This window comes from Ursus maritimus, unplaced genomic scaffold (assembly GCF_017311325.1).
Source record: "Ursus maritimus isolate PB19 unplaced genomic scaffold, ASM1731132v1 scaffold_27, whole genome shotgun sequence".
NCBI classification, from domain to species: domain Eukaryota; kingdom Metazoa; phylum Chordata; class Mammalia; order Carnivora; family Ursidae; genus Ursus; species Ursus maritimus.
The window spans coordinates 23501969-23523383 of NW_024425230.1; the positions used below are offsets into that span (position 1 = coordinate 23501969).

At 44.2% G+C, this 21415-nt stretch overlaps 1 protein-coding gene across 1 annotated transcript in view; it reads left to right on the forward strand.

Moving 5' to 3' along the window:
• ADAMTSL3 (ADAMTS like 3) overlaps positions 1-21415 on the forward strand; it is a 333594-nt gene that overhangs the window by 126613 nt on the left and 185566 nt on the right. The window contains exons 6-7 of the mRNA XM_040642874.1: positions 6507-6743; positions 17177-17303. Coding sequence (XP_040498808.1) covers positions 6507-6743; positions 17177-17303 — 364 coding nt within the window. The remainder of the gene's footprint in view (positions 1-6506; positions 6744-17176; positions 17304-21415) is intronic.

Sequence of the window (21415 nt, forward strand, 5' to 3'; positions counted from 1 at the left end):
CTGCTGTTGCTTGTCACGGCCACTCAGTGTCCCCGTTAGAGACGGGCCAGGCTCCCTTGACAGTCAGTGGTTTCCCTTTTCCCTGGAAATGGGGCCCATCACCCACTCTTCTGAAGGAAGCTGCTGTTAGTGATTCCAAGACAAGGCACTCTTATGAGGGAGATTTGCCTTGTGATTCAGAGATTCCTACACCTGTATTTCCGGGGGCAGGAGATCCCATCCGATGGGCTGCGAGATCCCCCGTTCCCACCTGAGGGACCTCACCATCTCAGTCTTGGTGATCAGGAAGGCTGCTCCATGGAGGAACAGAGGTCACTGCCAGGGACCCCAGAGACCTACTGTTCCCTCCCATCCCAGAGGTCACTCCTACTTCTTTCTATTCCTCCATGTGATTATCTGAAGGCTCAGGCTCTTGGCCTCAAAACCACAGAGCTTGCCATCTATGTGTGCCAGCTTTCGAACTCTTAACCAAAATTAATGATGATAATAATAATAATAATAATAATAATAATAGATCACATGTAGTCAGTACTTCCCAAATGCTAGACATTGTTCTAAGCGCCTATCCATGAATAAACTGATTTAATCCTCATATATCTCTACAAAGTAGATACTATTTTTATTTCCACTTTTTAAAAAAGCATTTATTTATTTGAGAGAGAGTAGGGGAGGGGCAGAGGGAGAGAGAGAGAGAGAGAATCTCGAGCAGATCCCCTGAGCGTAGAGCCCAACACGGGGCTCGATCTCACAACCCTGAGATCATCACCTGAGCCAAAATCAAGAGTCAGACACTCAACCGACTGAGCCACCCAGGCGCCCCTTATCTCCACTCTTACACAGGAGGAAATGTAGGAAACGTGCTCAAGGTCGCAGAGCTGAACTAGACTCCAGGCAGTCGGGCTCCAGGCTCCGGAATACCAGCTTCTAACCACTCTGCTACATCAGACTGCCTCTTGGAAAGGAGCCTGAGAGGTCTCAAGCTTTGTTAGATGACTGATGACAGTACAAACAGTAGTCTCAAACATGGCTGCTCCTCCTGACGCATGAGCACCTGACTCACAGGGGAAATTGCAGGAACACTCCCCTTTCAGATACCGTTATAGAATCACCAACCCCAGGAGCTGTAGGATAAACCTTCTGACTATTCACAGTTGGCAAGGGGCAGAGGTCAGGGAGAAGAGAGGCAGCGGAGGGGAATCACGGAAATGGTGTCCTCCACGGCCGTGGGCCTTGTACGCCAATGGCCCAAGGTGCGGGGAAGGGGTCCCCAACACGGGAAACTCGGGCCTGACGTGGACAGACCCTGACATCCGCACTTCTGATCTCTGCCCGCCTCAGTAGAAGATACCTGAGAAGAATAGACTCCAGGCACTCAAGGAAGAATCAAATGTCCTTTTGTTAGGAAGTGTGGGTGTGATGGGGATACACATTCAGAGGGCAGAGAGGAAGAAATCCCACTCCTGGTGTGCAGGAATGGGAGGCGCGGCCAGGGAATGAGAACCACACTGTCCTCCCTACAAAATCGGGCTTTGCTTTCACAACTCTCCCTGGGGTTATTCTGTCGGGGGGAAGAGGAAGGTTCGGGTTGGAGCATCCCCTAATCCCAGGTACCTGCCATCTTCAGAGATAACCCTCTAGTCAGTGCTCAGCAAAGACCCTGACGGCCAGGGCCAGGCCCCTGAGGTCTCAGTGAAGAATTTTCCTTATCAGGCGTCTCCCAGAGTAAGTGGAGACTTTCCAAGGGAAGTCATGCATGTCAGCAAAGAGTTCTAATACTTGAACTCGCTGACTACTCATTTCTTTATACCAGGGTTTATGGGCTCAAAGTCAGTGCTGGAAGAGAACAAAGGGAAAATACCTTTAAAAACAAGTGTATCATGATTTGGTAATAGTGTTTTTGCAGCATGAACACATTTTTATGTGAGCACAGAGAGAGAAATGGTTAACTCTGCACAGTGGGGTCCCTGATGGCTTTCCAGAAGAGACATTTGATGTGACCCTTGAAAGACTCTTCATACCATGAGTCCTATGGATGGCTAATTTCTGGCAGTTTCCTCTTAGAGGTGCTCTTTACTTTCCACTGTCGCTGCTCCTACCCCAGTCCATCCTGCCGTCACACGGGTCTTCCTAAAGTGCCACACTTTCTTTTTCAGTCCCCTCTGCGGATCCTTATTGCTTTTAATTCCCCTGACTTGCATTCAAGGACCTCCAGCAGTTGGTTAGACTTATCTCGTGTTCAGCTCACAAACTTTCACCCTTGCTGGTCACACCTGGTCCCTGTCCCTCATCGCTACTGACTTCATTTCTGCCATGTCCCCGTTGTTTGTGTTCTTTCCTATAGTTGTCCTAAAAACATCAGGCCGTCCCTTAAATCTCTTCTGAAATGTCACTTTTCCAGGATGCACCCTTTGCTAACTGTCTTCTTATAATGACCACTCACAGTAATTCGTTTTCATGCTAGAAATTTTGGCATTGGTTATATTAGAGGATCCCAAAATTTAATGCATAGTACAACTTGGATATGAAGATAAAATAAAAATCTTAAATTTGCTTATAGTAGAGATTACATTTTTCTTAAGTCCCTTACTCATGGTTATCTGGGAAAAATGACCTAAATATCTAACCCATATTAAAGCTTGGTTCAATCCTATTATATAAATCATCCCTTAGCTAACGCTCTATCTCTTTTATGTAAAAATGCTCTGTTTATTAGGTGATCTTCCTGTCTCAGCATTTCGCCCTAAGTTGTCCGTGAGAATGGTTCATGTATCCTCATGGCTTAAGGAGGGAAAAGAGATCTCTGTCTTTAGCATGGTCCTTAAATGGGTACAAGTTGTGTCGTCCTTTCCCTCCTTCTCCCTCTTCTCCTCCTAATCTTGGTCCTCCTCCTCCTTCTCCTTTTCTGTGCTTTCCAGCCTGGCCGCCTCCTCCTGACTGAGTCAAGTCTTTCTGATCTAGGATCTGTTCTTTCCTTATTAACTCCACTTAATCAATTTTTTTTTTTAGATTTTTATTTATTTACTTTAGAGACAGAGAGCGTGGGAGGGGGAGTTATGGAGAGAGAGGGAGAGGGAATCCCAAACAGACTCCCTGCTGAGCACGGAGCCCAGTGCAGGGCTCGATCCCATGACCTGAGATCATGACCTGAGCTTAAATCAGGAGTCAGATGCTTAGCTGACTGAACCACCCAGGCGCCCCGCCACTTAATCAATTTTTAATTTAACACATGGACAACAATTTTATTTCCTTTTCATTGCAAAGCCTTACTTGCGAATCTGTAAGCACAAACAGTAACCCACGGGATCAGGGTATTTCATACAGTAGATGCTGCTTTCCCAATAAGACAACGGGCTCTCCACGTGACCACAGTGGTTTATATTCTTTCATGTTCTCCACAGCATGTAACCTGGGCGAAGCCCGTAAAGCATATTTAACAAACGTGTTGTCGGAACTGATATGAAGAAATGCTTCTCAGGGAAAGGAAAGCAGAAGAATGTTTGGTATTCAAGCTTCCTAAATGTCAACTAAACTGTTTAAGACACAAGAATCCCTAGATTGTCCTGAGCCAGGGCCGGGGACCCAGGAGAAGCCGACTAGACAGGCTTAGTGTTGACACTGGAAGAATGCCAAGTAAATGAAAGCGTTTAATGTGAGTCCTCCATGTCTTGCAAGATTACTAGAAAGCGGTATCGTATAATGGAACACTTGTTACTTTGGGAATCAGTCTTGGCTCTGTCATATTCTAGCTGGGTGTCTTTGGGCTAGTGACTGAAGACTTTGAGGGTCATAGTTTCCTCTGTTTATAAAATGAGGGTAAGGATAATTGTGACCCACCTACCCCAAAGGGAATATCAGTATGATCCCTTGTAAACTGGTAAGCACCGTCGGGATCCAAGGGTGTCTTCGTCGGGGTCATCATTTCCCAGGAGCAGAAGCCCACTCAAAATAGCTCAAGAAAAATGGGATTCGCTGAATGGGTGTGTGGATATTTAATGGTATTCGGGCATCAGCACACCTTGAGGGCCTGGACCCAGGAATCAGACGGTGAGACGCCCAAGTTACGTAATCTTACTGAAATACGTGGTTGGTGTTCGTTCCTTTTCCCGTGTCTAATTCATTCTTCTTTGCTGTGGGAACTGGCTTGCTTTTCTTCAACAGGCATCTCATGGAAGAGACGGCTAGCTCAGCCCCAGACTGATGGGAGTCCCCAGCTCTTCTCTTGCAATTCCAGATTCCTGGGAAAGACTGACTGTCCTGGCATGGACCAGGTGTTTGCCTCTGATATCAGCTGTGGCCAAGGAGGCGGGCTCCCGTGTCCAAACCTGGCCTCCATTTCAGCAAGGACTAAGTGTAGGCTGGCATCCTCAGCTGACTGTTAATTAAACCTTGTTAATTTTGTGAAACTTCTTTGGTTTCTGGAGTTTAAGGCAGTCAGGAGTCAGGCAGCAAGAAGTCTCAGTCCCTAAAGCACGCTTGCCACATCAGTGAGCCTAATGCAAGGGGGTTGTTTTCACTCTGCTGTCTTACACTCTTTGGCTTCGGTTTCAAAGAGTCAGATACACAGAAAATTGGCCGTGGTTAAGGGAAGAGGAGGCCATATAATTTTATCAACTGATGATCTTCCCTGGGGCCGGATGGAAAACAGTCCTCATTTCAAGAGAGAAAGGTCACCAGTTTCAGTCTCCATCTCGACTCTCTCTTCCGTAGTGTGACCTGGGTGCAGGTTTAATTTTTCTGAAACAGGAAAATGTGGATGTGGTACAGGATTTTGGAACGATTCACCGCAAACTAATACAACTAATCCCGGGGGGGATGGTTATTTCTTATATTTTATGTCTTCCCTGCCTACTTCCAGAAAGGATTTGAGGCAGATTATAAAGGTCAGAAGCATAAACACAGCAAGATACAAAAGTTAAGTAGTAAAAAGAGGAGAAATGAAAGAAATTCTATTTTAAGATTCTGGCTGATAATTTATTAATAATTATTTGTAGAAAAACATAACATTAAGTTTCTACCTTGCACCACACATCAGAATAAATTCCCGGTGTAACAAAGTGTTAAATGTAATTGCTAAACTAGAAAGGAACTAGAACAATACACTTGAGTATTTATCTGTTCTAGACAGGGTACAAAAAGCATTTCTGAACTCATTAATGAGGGAAAAAGCCTTAAAAGGAAATATTAATAGAGCTGACTACCTGGAAATTTAAAGCTTTGACTTTGCAGAGCACCAAAACTAAAATCAAATGGGGAAAATATTTGCAGTACAGATGGCAAAGAGTTGATAACCTCATTGGGAAGGTTGGAAGTCTTATCCGTTAAAAACAGTAAAAAGGCAAACATTCCAATAGATAAATGAAACAAGAAATTTTTGAAGTTAATACAAAGAGCAATATACGTGAAAGCTATCAAACCTAAGAAATGAAAGGAAATGTAAATTAAAATAAAGAAAATCTATTTAACACGATTAGAAAAATGTTAGAAAATTATAATATCCAAGCTGAGAAGAGAGGTTAAGAAAAAGGGAACTTAGGGAGCCTGGTGATAATAAAGAGGGAAATTCCTGGAGGGCAATTTGGCAATATTTTGAAAAGCTCATGAAACACACCCTTTTTCTCAGAAATTTTATTTCCAGAAATTTGTTTTTGGGAAATCATCAAGGATTTGTTCAAAGATTTAGGTACAAGAATCTTTGTCTTTTATTCTTTTTTTTTTTTAAATAGAAACCATTTCCCAAAGGTTTTATAAGGACCATTGATTACTTTTGTAATAAGAAAAAAATACAAAATAATATATTGCCTTTCTGTATTTGCTTTCTGTAATTGGGAAGTTGGTATAGGATTAATTAATTCCCATCAGTTAGGAAGTTTGTACCCAACTCTGAAGAGTAAATTAACCTTTTGTCAGCCAGCGTCTGCCTTTGGAAGGATCGGATGGGAGGGATTAGTAATTAAGTAAAAAGATTTCTGAGTCATCAAGACTTGCACAAACACTTTTTACTATTATTATGAGAGCTCCCTAAAGGATTTACTTAGAATTTCCTTGCTGTTGTTGTAGACAGAATTTGAAAGAACTCCGTTTTCTCTTTCCATCCTTCGGCAGGTTGAAGGCAGGCACTTGGCTCCAGTGAAAAGCAGTGATTGGGGACCCACAAGGAGAGAAGAAGGGCTCATGAATTAACAATCACAAAAACAGAAACAAACACAAGTTCTCACAAAGCAGGGCAGTTTGGGGCCAAAGTAGGGGCAAGTAATCCTTCCTACTGAAATGCTTCTTGAAGGCATGGATGATAATTAATATTCCCCATAAAGACCTAGAGTCATCTGGAACAATTAAAAGCAAGACGGTTAAAAGAGAGCTTTTAAATAGGGTGAAGAAATGAGGTGACTCCAGGGTGAGAGGCCCGTGGTGGGGCTGGTCTCTTCAGACTCTTGGAAACTTGCTCAGCCTTTCGGTGGCTGGTCTCCCTGAGTGATGTGCGTGTGGCCTTTCTTCTCTGCTCGCAGGACTGCCCTCCAGATGCGGAGGACTTCAGAGCCCAGCAGTGCTCCGCCTACAATGACGTCCAGTATCAGGGGCGTTACTACGAATGGCTTCCCCGGTATAACGATCCTGCTGTCCCCTGTGCGCTCAAGTGTCATGCCCGGGGACACAACTTGGTAGTGGAGCTGGCACCCAAGGTCCTGGATGGAACTCGCTGCAGCACGGACTCCCTGGACATGTGCATCAGCGGCATTTGTCAGGTAAGCCACACCTGCTTCCCATCCCCCTCCCCCCACCCCCGGGCCAGCACGTGCCACGCCCACGCTCCATACCGAGGCTCTCTTCTTTCGTTCATGCAGATGAAATATTGTCTTTGATACTTTCCATGTAAAAAAATATGGTAGAGAGTATCACTTGCCTTCAAATTATGTCTTACTTATTTAAAACAGCCTAAACTTTGTCCAGGTAGACTCAAAAGATTGCAGCAGATGACATCTTGGGATTCCTCTAGGTCGGTGGTGCTCCAACTTGAAGGGCATCAGAATCACCTGAAGGACTTGTTAAAACACAGGGTGCTGGGCCCCCACCCCCAGAGTTTCTGACCCAGTAGGTCTGGCCTGGAGGCTCAAATTTGCATTTCTAACAAGTTCATGGGAGCTGCTGATGCTGCTTCCCCGTGCAGAGAACCACAACTTCGAAAGGGTAACCTCGATAGGTTTTTTGAGCCTTTTAACAACTTACTGTTTTATTAAAATTAACTTACTGTTTTGGGCCTTTGGGAGCAATGCCTTGCTTAGTAAAAAATTAGCATGAGTGCCTTCCAGCAGATTTTTCAGAGTGGAGTTTGCAAAGCTGTGACGCGTGTAACTGAGACACACACTCCGCCCCCTCCCCCAGCTTGCAGTGGGTATGAGGGTTCAGGGCACCGGGACAGGTTGCTGAGATAGTAAGGGGATGGAAGGGAAATGATGTGTTCCACCCCCATTCCCTTAATCTCTGGGAAAATATTTTAGAAGAATTATGTCTAGTATTGCCTACCCTATTATGCTCATAACAAAAACAACGTGAATAAGAGCAACACCCAGCCACCTACCAAGTGTCAGGCACTACCAGCCATCTCAAGCGTCACACGGTCAAAGACGAACCATGGTCTTGCCCTTCAGGTAGCTTCTCCTTCCTCTGTCTGCTCAACTAGACAATGGCCTCCAGTTGCTCACTGCAGAATTTTGGAGTCCTCCTTGATTCTCCTCTTTTAACACACACATCTAATCCATTGTCATTCTGTATTTAAAAGTCTTCTTTTTTTTTTTTAATCCACCATTCCTTTCTGTCTGCATGACTTCTTTTTTGGTCTAAGCCTCCATCAACTCTGACCTAAACCGCATTGCCAGCCTCCTCTCCTGATCTCCTAGCTTCCGCCATTGTCCCCCTCAGGTCCACTCTCCAGGCAGCCGCTGAAGTGATTGCTTTAAAACCTAAGAAAGTTTCGTTTTAAGAGTTTGTCACTCCCCTTACTGAAATCCCTCGATGACTTATCATTGCATTGAGGGTGAAATCTACGATCCTTGCTTGCCTTTCCAGGCTCTTCCTGGACACCCACCCTTTTTAAAAAATAGACTTAACTTTCTAGATGCGTGGCAAAATTGAGTAGAAGGTACAGAGAATTCCTGCTCCTTCATATGTATAACCTTGTCCACTCTTAAAACGAATGATCAGTGAACCTACATTGACACATCATGGTCACCCAAAGTCTGTATTTCCCCTTGGTGGTGTGTATCCTGTGGGTTTTGACAAATGTTTGTTGACTGTTTCTACCAGTAGAGGGTCTTAAAAGTAGTTGCACTGTCCTAAAAGTCCTCTGTGTTCTGCCTATTCATCCTTGCCTCCCCTGCTAACCCCCTGGCAAGCACCGATCTTTTTATTGTCTCCGTAGTTTTGCCTTTTTCAGAATGTCATATAGTTGGAAGCAAAGAGTATGTATGCTTTCAGAGCGACTTCTTTCACTTAGTAGCATGCATGTAAGTACCCTCCATGTGTTCTCATGACCCGGCAGCTCACTTCCTTTTATCACTGACTGGTATTCCAGTGTCTGGATGGGCCACATTGTATTTATCCATTCACCTACTGATGGACATCTTGGTTGCTTCCTGGTTTGGGCAACTGGACTAAAGCTGCTTTAAACATCCATGTGCAGGTTTTTGTATGGGTGGAAATTGAGGGGAAATTCTCAGTCATTACTGCTGGAACTACTTCTTCTGTTCTTTTCTCTTTCTTCTCTTTCTGGTATTCCCACTACACTCAGGCCACACCTTCCGTGGTTGTCCCACAGTTCTTGGATGTTCTGGGTTTTGTTTTGTTTTGTTTTGTTTTATTTTTCAGTCTTTTTTTCTTTTTGCTTTTTTATTTGGGAAGCTTCTATTAACCTCTCCTCAGAGATTCTACTCTTCCCCCTTTGTGCTGTTTTTCCAATTCTGCAAAGTGCCAGAAAGCTCTTAAACATGCTGTCCCCACTGCCTTCTACCTATGCTCTTGACTATTCTTACTGTCTTCACAGTATCAATGTAATGTCACTTCATTAAGAGGTCTTCTGGGATTGCTCTTCCTAAATTAGTCCTCCTCGTTCTATTATAGTACCTTTCAACTCTACTGGTAATATTTCATAATTACATGTTTATTTGTGTGATAATTTGACTATGACATTCTCCCACACTAGAATGTGAGTTTTTTAAGGACAGGAATCACACATATTGCTCACTGCCCTACCCCTGAAGGCCTACCACATCTGGCCCCATAGAGGGTCCTCAGTAAAAACTGGTTGAACAAATGAGTCTTATCCACTTGCAAATGTAAAAGTTATTCAAATATTTTGGCCCCTCTTTTATTTCTCTCCAGCCTCCAATCCTGCATTTCTTGCTCAGTTTGATGTCCATTCTGAGAGATTCCGCAGATACTGTCAATTCAGCATGCTCCCTCCTTTGCCTCAAATAAATTAGAATTGTTTTTCCCAGATCCATGAGTTGCTCTAACTGCTACTCCTCTTCATTTCTGTTTATGGCGCCAGGACTGTCAACGTTACCTTCCTGAATTCACATTGTAGTCGATGCATTTGCTCACAGGTGCTCCATCCGAGCTCTCCTATTTTATTCTTTTTTCCCCTTTCAACTTCACCTTTTTACCCCAAGACTAGACTAGCCAATCTCCCTTTGTGGCCTAGACAGTGTCTTTTCGTTTCTCTCCTACTCTTGAACCATCTTATTTGATGACTGGTATTGACTAGACTTCCCAAAGGTCAAGGCTTACTACTTCGTTCTCCCATTTCATATGCTGCTAATAGTTTCTTTTTATACCGGTTCACTTTGGGGGCTCTTCCTCTAAATGATAATAAAAGTGAATCACGTGTCAGTGGAATCATGCCTTTCTGTGTTGAAAACACAAGTTTTTGACAAGGAGTATGTATCACTTGCATAATTAAAAAGAATTGTTACTAAAGTTATTTAGTTTGGGCTGAAGAAGAATACTCTAGACAAGGTAATGTTTTGACATTGAGGTTTTGAAAAGTTGAGTAGTAGTTACGTAAATCAGGATGAGGAAGGGAATCAATCACAAGCAGCGTGAGTAGCACTGATGAAGAGATGTAATAGTAGATAAATTTAAGGATCTGTGACTCATTCTGTAGAATCGAGGTGAAAAATACCTGTGGGATAATGCTTGAAGTTGAGGTTACAGGCATAGGCGGAAACCCATCATTAACATTCTGAAAGTTACAAGAGGAGTCACTGAAGAATCTTGTAAGGAATAGCTCAGTTAGGATTGTCTTTAGAAAGATCACTCAGGTGGACCGTGGCAGATTATTTGGAGAGGACAGGGTCCGGCCAAGCAATAGAAGGTCAGGTGTGGGCTAACGAGAGCTTAGAGTATGCAGAAGTAGGTTGAATGGAGAAGGGATGGCAAATTAGAGAGTTTAGTGAAGAAGCTCTTTTAGGACTGAATTGTTACTGGATGTGGGGGGTGAGAAAGAAGTTCAGAAGGAGGCCTGCATTTCTGACGTGATGACTAGGTAGATAATGTGGCCATTCCTCAAGGCAGAAAATACTGGGTGAGCCCCAAGTACGTGGGGAAGAGATGGTGAGCTTGATACACCTGTGAACTCAAAGTCAGTAGACGACTTTAGAGCTTAGGAGAGAATTCCAACTGAGAAACATAGATCTGGGAGTCGTCACATGGTTGAAGCTAATACATGTCCTTGGAGGCTGAATAAGAAAAGCAGATTTCCAATGACAGAGGCCTGGCCCCACCATTTTGGAGCAAGCTTTGGAAGGGGTGCACTTGACGGGGCAGAACTTCTATATAATAGAAAAGTAAAAAAAACAACAAGTTAAGTGTGGGTGAGTGTTTAAGAAGAAAAGTCAGCAGTGTCTGATACTTCAGAGAAGTCAAGAGGATAAGAAGGGAAATATGCTTGCTTCATTTGGCCCAAACAAATCCCACTGGCGATCTCAGCTTGAGCAGTCTCACTGACGTGGTTGGAGGGGACACTGGTGGCAGGATGTATTCATTTCCTGTGGTATTCAGTCACACCATCTCTCAGCCTTCGTCTTTTCAGTGTGTAAAAAGGAGGTATTATTCTCCCTGTAGGTCCTATTTTAAATTCGTTCTTTCACGAACAACATTCCATGAGTCCAGCCCAATCACTGTCACACGGGAGGCCTGCAGTCAGCAGGGGCTCCCTTTCCCTGCTTCCTCCTTGTGCTCGCAGACCACAGCCCCCTCTTCATGTTCATTATCTCAGATGCCGAGCTGGCTCCAGTAATTTCCAAGGCTTGATGGGGCTTGCAGGAAAAACGTGGTTTTCAGGACTGAATTAGTTCATTTTAAAAGTGTGCTTCCTACCATGTTTTTGTGATGCTGATGGAGAAGCCAGTTCTGTGGGCAGTAACAGGTGATACCCTGGCTGCCGAAAGCTGCGTGCTCTTTTGGCAAGGCTGTTTGGGTGAAAAGAATTATATGCCGTTCCTTCAGAAGTGACTGAGACACTCTCAGGAGAATTCAGATCTTTCCTTCAACAGGATAATGTTCACGCAAATTCCCCGTCTTGTACAATGTGGCTGCGGCCCTCAGTGGTCACTAGGATGGCAGAGAATAAATGGTGGCATTCTCGCTGCTTGTCTCCGGGTGAGCAAACTGAGCCCTGATGTTCGCTTGGCACAGACCACACATCATTTTTTTTTTTTTAAGATTTTATTTATTTGACAGAGCTAGAGACAGCCAGCAAGAGAGGGAACACAAGCAGGGGGAGTGGGAGAGGAAGAAGCAGGCTCATAGCGGAGGAGCCTGATGTGGGGCTCGATCCCATAACGCTGGGATCACGCCCTGAGCCGAAGGCAGACGCTCAACCGCTGTGCCACCCAGGCGCCCCAGACCACACATCATTTTTGCAAGTGTGTTTATGGTATGCTCGCTTAAATGAGCGGTCACGTGCTCCTGGGAACAACTTTTTGTGAATCTGAGCCCAGCAGGAAGCATAAGACGATGACACTTACTGAATGAAATTTGCTTCCGCTTTGCAAGTCTGATTTTTATGAGAGGCAGGGACTGGTTGGAAGCACGTCCTCAGAGCAAGTCCGATTTATCATTCCCGTTTATTGAATTCCCTGACAGTGGGGGTAGCTGAAGAAACCACTTTGTAGTTACAGTAAAACTAATAGCAACTTACATCCACTGGGTGTTTAGTGTCAGACATTGTCTAAAGCATTCGGCTGTGTCAGCTCCTCATACGTGTGAGGTAGGTACAGTCATCATCCCCACTTGGAAACTCGATTGGAAGAGGCTAAGGAATTTTCCTGCACCGCACAGCTAGACAGGGGGCTGGCTGGAATTTGGACCCATGCAACCTAACCTCAGAATCTGTTTCCTTAACCACTTTACTATACTGATGATACTTGCACTTTCTGTGCTGCCCGAAGTATGGCTGAAGTTTGTAATGGGAAATGAGATGCGGTTCTGATAAAGGACAGCCAGGACGCTAGGTGGGTCCTGCACACACAGCAGAGTCATGCCTCTCAGAGACAGAAAGTGCTCGGGCATGGTCACGCTGAGCAGGAGGGCTGCTGGGACCTGGAGAATATGTACTCACTCACCGTGAAGGGGACAGCGACTCACAAACACATCAGAGTTTCTGTTTGTCAACAGAAGCCGGAAATCTGGATTTTGATGTGAAATGTCCAGTTGAAAATAACACCTTGCTGTTAATGACCTTGCTTTGTCCATTAACGGTGAAATTGGGCTCTTTCTGACACCGGCCAGGCTTTTCTGCAGTAACCGACAACCGCCAAAGCTCAGTGGCTTAAAACAATTAAAGATTACTTCTTGCTGATGCGACTTGTCCAGCGTAGGTCAGCAGGGGTCTCTGCTCTTTGGATATCAAGAGATCAGACCTCTTAAGGAGGTTTTATTCGAACGCGTTTTACATAATAACCACAGTAGTAAGAAGGGGAACATGTGACTTATGCCCTTAAAGCTTCTTACAGAAATGACACCAGCACTTAGACTCCTATTTCATTGGCCCAAGACAGTCAAGGCCACTCTGAACTTCTAAGGCGATGGGGATGTATAGTCCTTCCATGGGCTGAAAGGAGAAGCTCCGTATTTTATTTTATTTTATTTTATTTTATTTTATTTTATTTTATTTTATTTTATTATTTTAAAAAAATATTTATTTATTTGAGAGAGAGAGAAAAAGAGCATGGGGGTGGCAGAGGGAGAGAGAGAAGCAGGCTCCCAGCTGACCAGGGAGCCCTACCTGGGGCTCGATCCCAGGACCCTGAGATCATGACCTGAGCTGAAGGCAGAGGCTTAACCGACTGAGCCGCCCAGGCGCCCTGAAGCTCCATATTTTAGAATATCTCTAACGACTACCATAGCTCCATATACTCTGACTTTCAAGGCAGGAATCTAGAGTCGTTTCTAAGGTAGAATCCAATTTTCAAGAGATCTCAAACGGAAGTTGACTCCAAAAAACTGGTTCTAGAAGGATTAAATTAGACTTACCTAAAAAGATTCCTATGTAGCTTAATATGGAGTGATGCCACTTATTTATTTTTTTGAAGATTTTATTTATTTGAAAGAAAGAGAGGGAATGTGTAAGAGAGAGGGAGGGAGAAGGAGTGTGCGCACGAGCGGGGGTGGGGGGTGGGTGGGAGAGGAAGCAGACTCCCCGCTGAGCAGGAGCCTGATGCAGAGCTCCATCCATGGACCCTGAGATCACGACCTGAGCCAAAGGCAGATGCTTAACCGACTGAGCCACCCAGGTGTCCTGATGCCACTTATTTAAATACTATATTCTTTTAGCTGGTTAGGAATTCATTTGCAGAAATGATGAAATAGTTCTTAGCTAAAGTGATGATTTATGTAGGAGTATTTATTCCTGAAAGCACTGCTCATATATTTTAAATATTTGTTTAAGTCTGATACCTTGTGTAACTTGTCTCATTAACTGCACGGTAGAATATGAGCCTTGTCTTGTTAAATTAATCCCTGTAGTGCCTGCCTATATAAAAATTGGTTATTTAATAGTTAATAAATTTATTGATATGTTTTATTAATTAGTGGTTTTTTAAATCATCACAATTAGAAATCTTGACTTCGGGAGATGTCACAGAGGTTGAAAACACCTCAGGCAGCTTTGCAAAAGTTGCTTAGTATGGATTACGTAGTATGAGAGCCCAAATTCAGTAGTCCCTCAGTTTCAAGGGCAGTTCTGACTTAGAGCCTTTGAATCACAAGGCAACAAGAGCTGCTTCTCGGATATTATTTTTCGGTGATGTTTTCACTGCTTTTTTTGGCTGTGAGATTTGGATAAACTGTCACTTGAAACAAAATTCTGAAACAAATGCAAGTGCTCAGGGAGGTGTTTGCCTGCCTAAGATCTTACAAGGCCCTAAACGCTCTTCAAAACAAGCCCATCCTAGCTCCTAAACCCACACCCTTCCTGGATCACCAGATAGAGGGTGATTCTCATTCTCATGAAATGCAGAGCGCTCAGGGACAATTGTGAGGACAGAGCTTGGCTCGGGAACAGGTTTCTAGAACTTAATGGTAGAATTACTCCCCTTGGAGAAAGTTGCATGAACACAAGTTACTCATTGATTGAATCCCAACCCTGCAAGTGTGTTTCCAAAATCAATCACTCTTAATTTGTTCCACATGTACTAGTAAATATTAATATAATTGCCTGTGTGACTCGGCTCTTTGCGGTCCGTCTGCTGCTGCTAAAGGTGAGGATGGTGTTACCATGGTGTTAAGATTCCAGGGTTTTTCGGCCATTCCTGACACTATTTACTAGCTGTGTGATGCTGGCCAGTCATTTAACCTCACCGACATTCAAGTGCCTGATTTGTAAAATAGAAACAGAAGATACCACCTGGGTCATCAGGTTGCTGTGAAGATTCAATGAAGGAATGCGTGTGATGTGCTTGACATAAAGCCAGATACATGGTGGGCATTTAGTAAAAATCAACTATTATTAGTAGTATTTCATTATCACCATTATAAAATTATATAATCAGGATGAAAGGATCTCAGAAGTCTTTGGATTTAGCTACTCCTCAGAGAATTTAATCCCCTCTCCAATTTTTCCACCAAGAAGTCTCCTACCGAGCTCACGGTTGAATACTTGTTGTTAGATAACTCTGACTTTTCAAACTTTCTGATATTGAACTAAACTTAGGCTTAAACCTGTAGCTTTCACCATTTGAAAGTACAAGGAACAAATGTAAACCCTTTCTTCATGACAGCCCTTTTGTGAATTTAAAAATATCTTTAATCATGGACTTTTCCTTAAACTTCTTTGGAATTTTTCCTGCCTCTCCCTGAAACTTATTTGATCTTTCTCCTTCCCTTCAGCACTGAAATTTTGGAAAGAGTAGTCTGTAGATGTGGTTTCAATTCCCTCAGGTTTTATTCTGTCTTCAACACCTTGGACGCAGTGATTCCTTAGCAGCTCCCCACGCTGAGATGTAGGGGCCGTGCCCAGGAGTCAAAACAAAATGAAAAACAGAGATGATAGAAGGGGGCCTTTTTTTACTGAGCCCTTTATAATGTTCTAATCCCTGTACTAAGAGTTTTTACACATATTTTCTCATTTTATCCTTTTTGGACCCTATGTGAAGTGTGTATTATTATCTGTGTGTCAGTCTTGAGGAAGATGGGTCTTTGAGAGTTTGAACTGTTGGCCATCCGCCATCTTGAAAGCATTGGAGTGCTCTCTGCCTCTAGAGTCCCTGCACTTAAACACCAGGTATAGAAATGCAAATGAAGTTGAGTGATACAGGAGGTAGAGATGAACTCTCTCACCAGCTAATATTAGTGGACACATATTATATGGAAGATGTATTTGTACAGTAAAAACAAATGCACCTTGCCCTTGTCCCCATAGACGGAAGCTCACAATGTGGCAAAGACACACATGTGTATGCACATACACAAGATAACACACAAAAATAATAACTCACAAAGGACTGAAAGATAGCAGTATAGGCATATGCTATGGGACAGCTCTCCCATTCATTCCTCTCCTGCATTTAAGAAATGGTTTACAAAGAGCCCAGATGTCCATCAACAGATGAATGGATAAAGAAGAGGCAGTGCACGTGCACGCACACACACGCGCACACACACACACACGCGCGCACACACACACACGCGCACACACACAATGGAATATTACTCAGCCATCAAAAATAATGAAATCTTGCCATTTGCAATGACATGGATGAACTAGAGCGTATTATGTGGAATGAAATTAGTCGGAGAAAGACAAATACCATATGATTTCACTCGTATGTGGAATTGAAGAAACAAAACAGATGAACATAGGGGAAGGGAAAGAAAAAAAAAGATGAAAGCAGAGAGGGAGGGAAACCATAAGAGATGCTTAATTCTAGGAAACACACTGAGGGTTGCTGGAGGGAGGGGGTGGGGGGATGGGGTAACTAGGTGATGGGCATTAAGGAGGGCACTTGATGTAATGAGCGCTGGTTGTTATATGCAACTGATGAATCACTGATCTCTACCTCTGAAACTAATAATACAGTATATGTTAACTAAATTGAATTTAAATTAAAAAATTTAGAAAAGTAATGGTTTATAAAGGTACGTATATAGATCTCATGACAGGAAGACACACATAGGTATAGGCATAAATAACCATAGACAAAAGGACATATAAAGATATATAGAGAGATGGAGCTCCAGAGATGTTGAGCTATAGGTATGTGGAGATTGAGATACAAACAGAGGGGGGGAAATGTTGTAGGTAAAACCATGGCCCAGAAGGGTATTCTTCAACTCCAGTGGAGGGGCCAGAAGAGAGAGGAGGTATGGGGAGCGAGGGGGCAGGGGAAACAGGATTTGTAATGGTCCATTCGTTTTATATACATAAAAATATACGACCACAAATAAAAATATAACTGAAAATGTAAAGGGAGGGGGACAGCTTCAATTCCTCTCTTTCAGTGAGACCAGACCTCAGTGAGATTCCTATCAATGCTCCCTAAGGCTTTCTGTCATTCCTATTGTGAAAACTCACGAAAGAGAGCCACATGGTGATGGGGAGAAGGCTCACAGGCTGGGGGCTGCTGGAGGGTCCTGCAGTCTGGGCCCCTCCGCGGCTGCTGACGCCCGCTTCTGTCCGCAGGCCGTGGGCTGTGACCGACGCCTGGGGAGCAGCGCCCGGGAGGACAGCTGCGGCGTCTGCGCTGGCAACGGCTCCACCTGCAGGCTCGTGCGGGGACAATCGAAGTCGCACGTTTCTCCTGAAAAAAGTAGGTTTGAAATCCACTGCCCTGTGGGGGCAGGGCCGACGGGGCTCCAAGCCGCTGGTCCCGGAACAGGGGCTTCCTGTCGCTAAGCTTTTTCCCTGCAAAGTGCTGTTGACCAGTTTTCCAAAAGTCAGATTGCTTCCGAAACGTCTGTCACATTGTTGGTTCCATTGTTTTTTCCGAGACTACCTGTTTCTTTGAATCCTGACCAGTACAGAATGTGATGAGTTTTTAAAAAATATTGCCATTTTTTTAAGGTAAAGCATGAAGTAATCGTTTTTTATTTGCCTCCCTTGCTTGCTAACAAGGTAGAAAATCTTGTCATGGAATTCTTGCCCCTTCTACCTTCTCACCTTTCAGTCAGCTGCTAAAGTCACTTACTCATTTTTCTGTGTGGACGTTGATTTTCTCCCCACCGTTGTGATCTTTATTATATCCTGAGTATTAACCTTTTGTCTCTTATGCCCATTTTATTTTACTTTTGATTTTCAATTTTTTAATGATACTTCTTTTAAATAAGGCTCTCCATTTGTAACTTGACTTTCAATATTGTTTGTGGTTTTAGGATCGTTGGTTTCTAAATTTTATATGCTCAGAAATTTTCATTTTTCTATTTTAGTTGTATCTGCCTTTTTTGAATCCTTTGATTTGGGAGTCAGTAAACATTTTGGGTAAAGGGCCAGAGAGTAAGTGTCTCAGGGCTTTACAGGGCATATGTTCGCAGTCTCAACTGTTCAGCACGGCTGTTGCAGCACCAAGGTTCCCACAGATGACTCGGGAACAAAGGGCATTGCTGTGTTCCAAGAAAACTTTATGTACAACGGTATCTGTTCAAGTTAGACTTGCTACGGACGTCAGCCACGGAAACTGGGGAGTGGTGACAAGAGGTGTCCCAAGGCCCAAAGACGACCGTGGCAGCGAGCGGCAGTGATGGGAAGGGGCCAGAGGTTGAGAGCCCTCTGTCACCTGTTACTGACTGGAGGAGGTGTGGCTGGTGACCCACGGGCGAGTCTGTTGCGTCACCACTTCCTTAGCAAGCATCCCGGCGGAGAGGGGGTTCCACCAGAGCAAGCTGGTGCAGAAGCAAGGGAGGATGTGGAGGGTGTAGGCCATGCCTGTGATGCTATGAAGCATTTGAGGGACCTCAGACCTCAAAGTGGTAGCAAGAACCCTTCCAAAAATACCACGTGCTTGTACTGAACCTCCCCCGCCGTGGGCGCTGTTAGCTGAGGCTTCTTACTACGTGGCAGCAGACAGATCCTCCCGAGGGGACCTTGCTGACGTCTGGAGGGGCACACCCACCCACTTGGGAGCAAGAACAGCTCTTCTGGAGGCTGCAGTGATGCGCTCTTCTCGAATCCTGCCAGGTGTGGTCTGCCCCTTTGGTGCCCAGGTGGTCGGCCAGACATCGACCCCAGACCTGGGGCCACGTCCTTCACCTCCTGGAGCCTTCCTCCCCAAGCACCCGCTCACCGCTCTGTGTCCTCGCCAGGACTTCCTCTGTTTGCTAATTGCCACGAGCACCTTTATGTTTCAAACCCTTCTTTTATAATTACAGTCCATCTGTCCGAGTGACATTGTCCTTTGGGGAAAAAACGCTTGCTTTTCAGTACTTAGAATACACTTGAGATATTCGTAACAAAGCAGCACACTCTGGTCTTGAAGCTTTCCTTTTTCTATTTTTTTAAAGTAAATATATACATATTTTAATTCTGACAAAAAACACTAGACTTATTATAAATTTAGGAGATTAACTGTGATCTGAATGGTATTTAAATAAGTAATATTTTAAACATCTAAAAGAAGTATATAAATATATATCCAAAATATACAGGAAAAGAAATGAGAATGGAATCAAATGGTTTATAAAAAGTTAGTTAAACTCAAAGGAATGTCGTAACGGAGGGGAAAAATACAAGGCATACAGAAATTTAAAAAAACAAAACCAAACAGACTTTATTCACACAAATAGGCAGTAGGCTGAATTTGACCTCAGGTTGTACTTGGCAGCCCCTGCCTGAAAGCGAAAAAATGATTCCTGTGTGTTTTCTGCCAGCACTTTTATGGTTTTAGTTTCCTCCTTTAACATCTTCTTTCATTTGAGTTTATCTTGATGTAACTTATGAAATAGGGATTTTGCTTATTCTCTCCAAGCGGGGAGAGCACCATGGGAGGGGTGGGGGGTCAGAGGGTTTTCCAGGTGGAGGAAGCACAAAGTTCATGGTATGACATTAAAGGGAAGCCCTGGTATCCTTTAGGAGCTATTAATATGTCGTTCAGGCCTGAATCCTATTCCACCCTGGACAGGGTGAAGGATGAGACAGGTGGCATTCCAGAGGCAACCATGGAGGCCCCATTATTGTGCTGCACACGTTACGTTACGTGGAGTCACTTGAGCAAGTCCAAGCAGAGGAGCGACATGGTTAGATTTGTGTTTTAGTAAAATAATTCTGGTGGCAGGTGGAGGCTGGACTCCCTGTGAGGTGAGCCTGGAGGCACAGAGTCCAAATGGGATAGAATACTGAAAGGTGCTTGAAATCGTGAGGCCCTGTCTAGGGAGCATGGTGGGAGAGGTAGAGGAAGGAATAGACTGGAGAGTCTTTAGGGGATAGAATCTTGGAACGAAGACTGCAAGAGCCAAGAAGTGAGGATGATGGCAGCATTCCGGCTTGAGCGGCAGAGTGGACATGTTTGCCGTTCCCTTGGGTGAGGGGTCCCTGAAGGGGGTCCTGTACCAAAGATCAAGGCTCACCTCCTTGGACTTTCCTTCTTTTGGGAAAATTGCCCCCAAAAGTATTAAATATCTTGGTGCCTTTCCGACACCTTCAAACAGATGTTGATTATATTTTGTTTGTGGTTGAAAGTCTTGATCTGAAATATGGCACTCCATTGTTGGCTGGTGGCAAAAGCCCCTTATTGGTGGTAAACTAAGGTAGGTCCATCCAAAGAGGGTGTGTAGAATATATCAGGAGGCCAAGAATTGCATCCTGGGGAGCACCCCAAGTCAAGGCATTTATCCAGAAGAGAAATTTAAGGGAATCTGAATGAGAGGAAATGAAAAGAGTAGGTAAACACAGAACTTAGCAAAAGCAGGGTCATAGACGCCAAAGGACTGAATAATTCCGAAGAGGAGGTAATGGTCAGCCTTGTGAACTGCTGCTGTGATACCAACTGCAATAAGAGTCCAAAATGTGCTCCATGAATTTCAGGCTGAAGCCACAGCCCGATGACAGTGGCTTGAGGAGTGAACAGAAGGTGAGGCTAGGTAGAGGGAAAGATCTGCCCGGGACAGAGGGAGGCTGCCCACCCACACCGTGTCAGCAGCTGGAGGACTGTACGGGCACCGCAGAGAACACAGTGAGAAATTAGCAGTGTTCCAGCATATTGGCTTTTTTTTTTCTTTTTTTTTTTTTGTACTGTTCATTAAGAGTAAGAGTCAGCTGTGTAAGTGTGAGGGCTCTCAGAGCCTTGAGAGTGTTCCCATCAAAGAAGGGAAGGGAAGAAACTCATCAAAGACAGGAAAAAGGTAGAGGAATCGCCAAGAAGACTACCCGAGATTGGAAACCAGGAATTCGTAGAGGTTCCTTCGTGAAGGAGCTGGCCTTGGGCGCCGGTGCCCCAGTGAGGAATGCATCCACTACACGTCATGGAAAGTTCAACTACACATGCGGGACAGTCGGCAGGAGGCAGTCAAGGTTGGGAAACTGTTCTGCCATGTCTTTAAGGACCCAGGCTCCTCTCTCTCTCCATCCTTCATCATCCTTAGAGGATGGCTTTCATCTCTGCAGTTGCAAAGTCACCATTAAACATTCCCACCTATCCCCGCCCAGACGATAAACACAGTAGTGCAAAAGACATTCCTGAATGCCGTACCGTTTATGCAGGAAGGGAAGTCCTCCCTGGGTGTTGTGCCTCTTTCTGTTATTCCTAACATCGATACAGTGCTTCACCATTCCTGGAGTTCTCTTCAGGCACAGGGTATCACTTAATTCCACCAACCCCCTTCCATTGTAGTTTTGCTGTTGCCAAGCCCACTTGACAGATGAGGAGACTGAGGACTAGAGATGTTAAGGAGCATCTCTCATAACCAATTATGAAAGGCAATATAAGAAAGT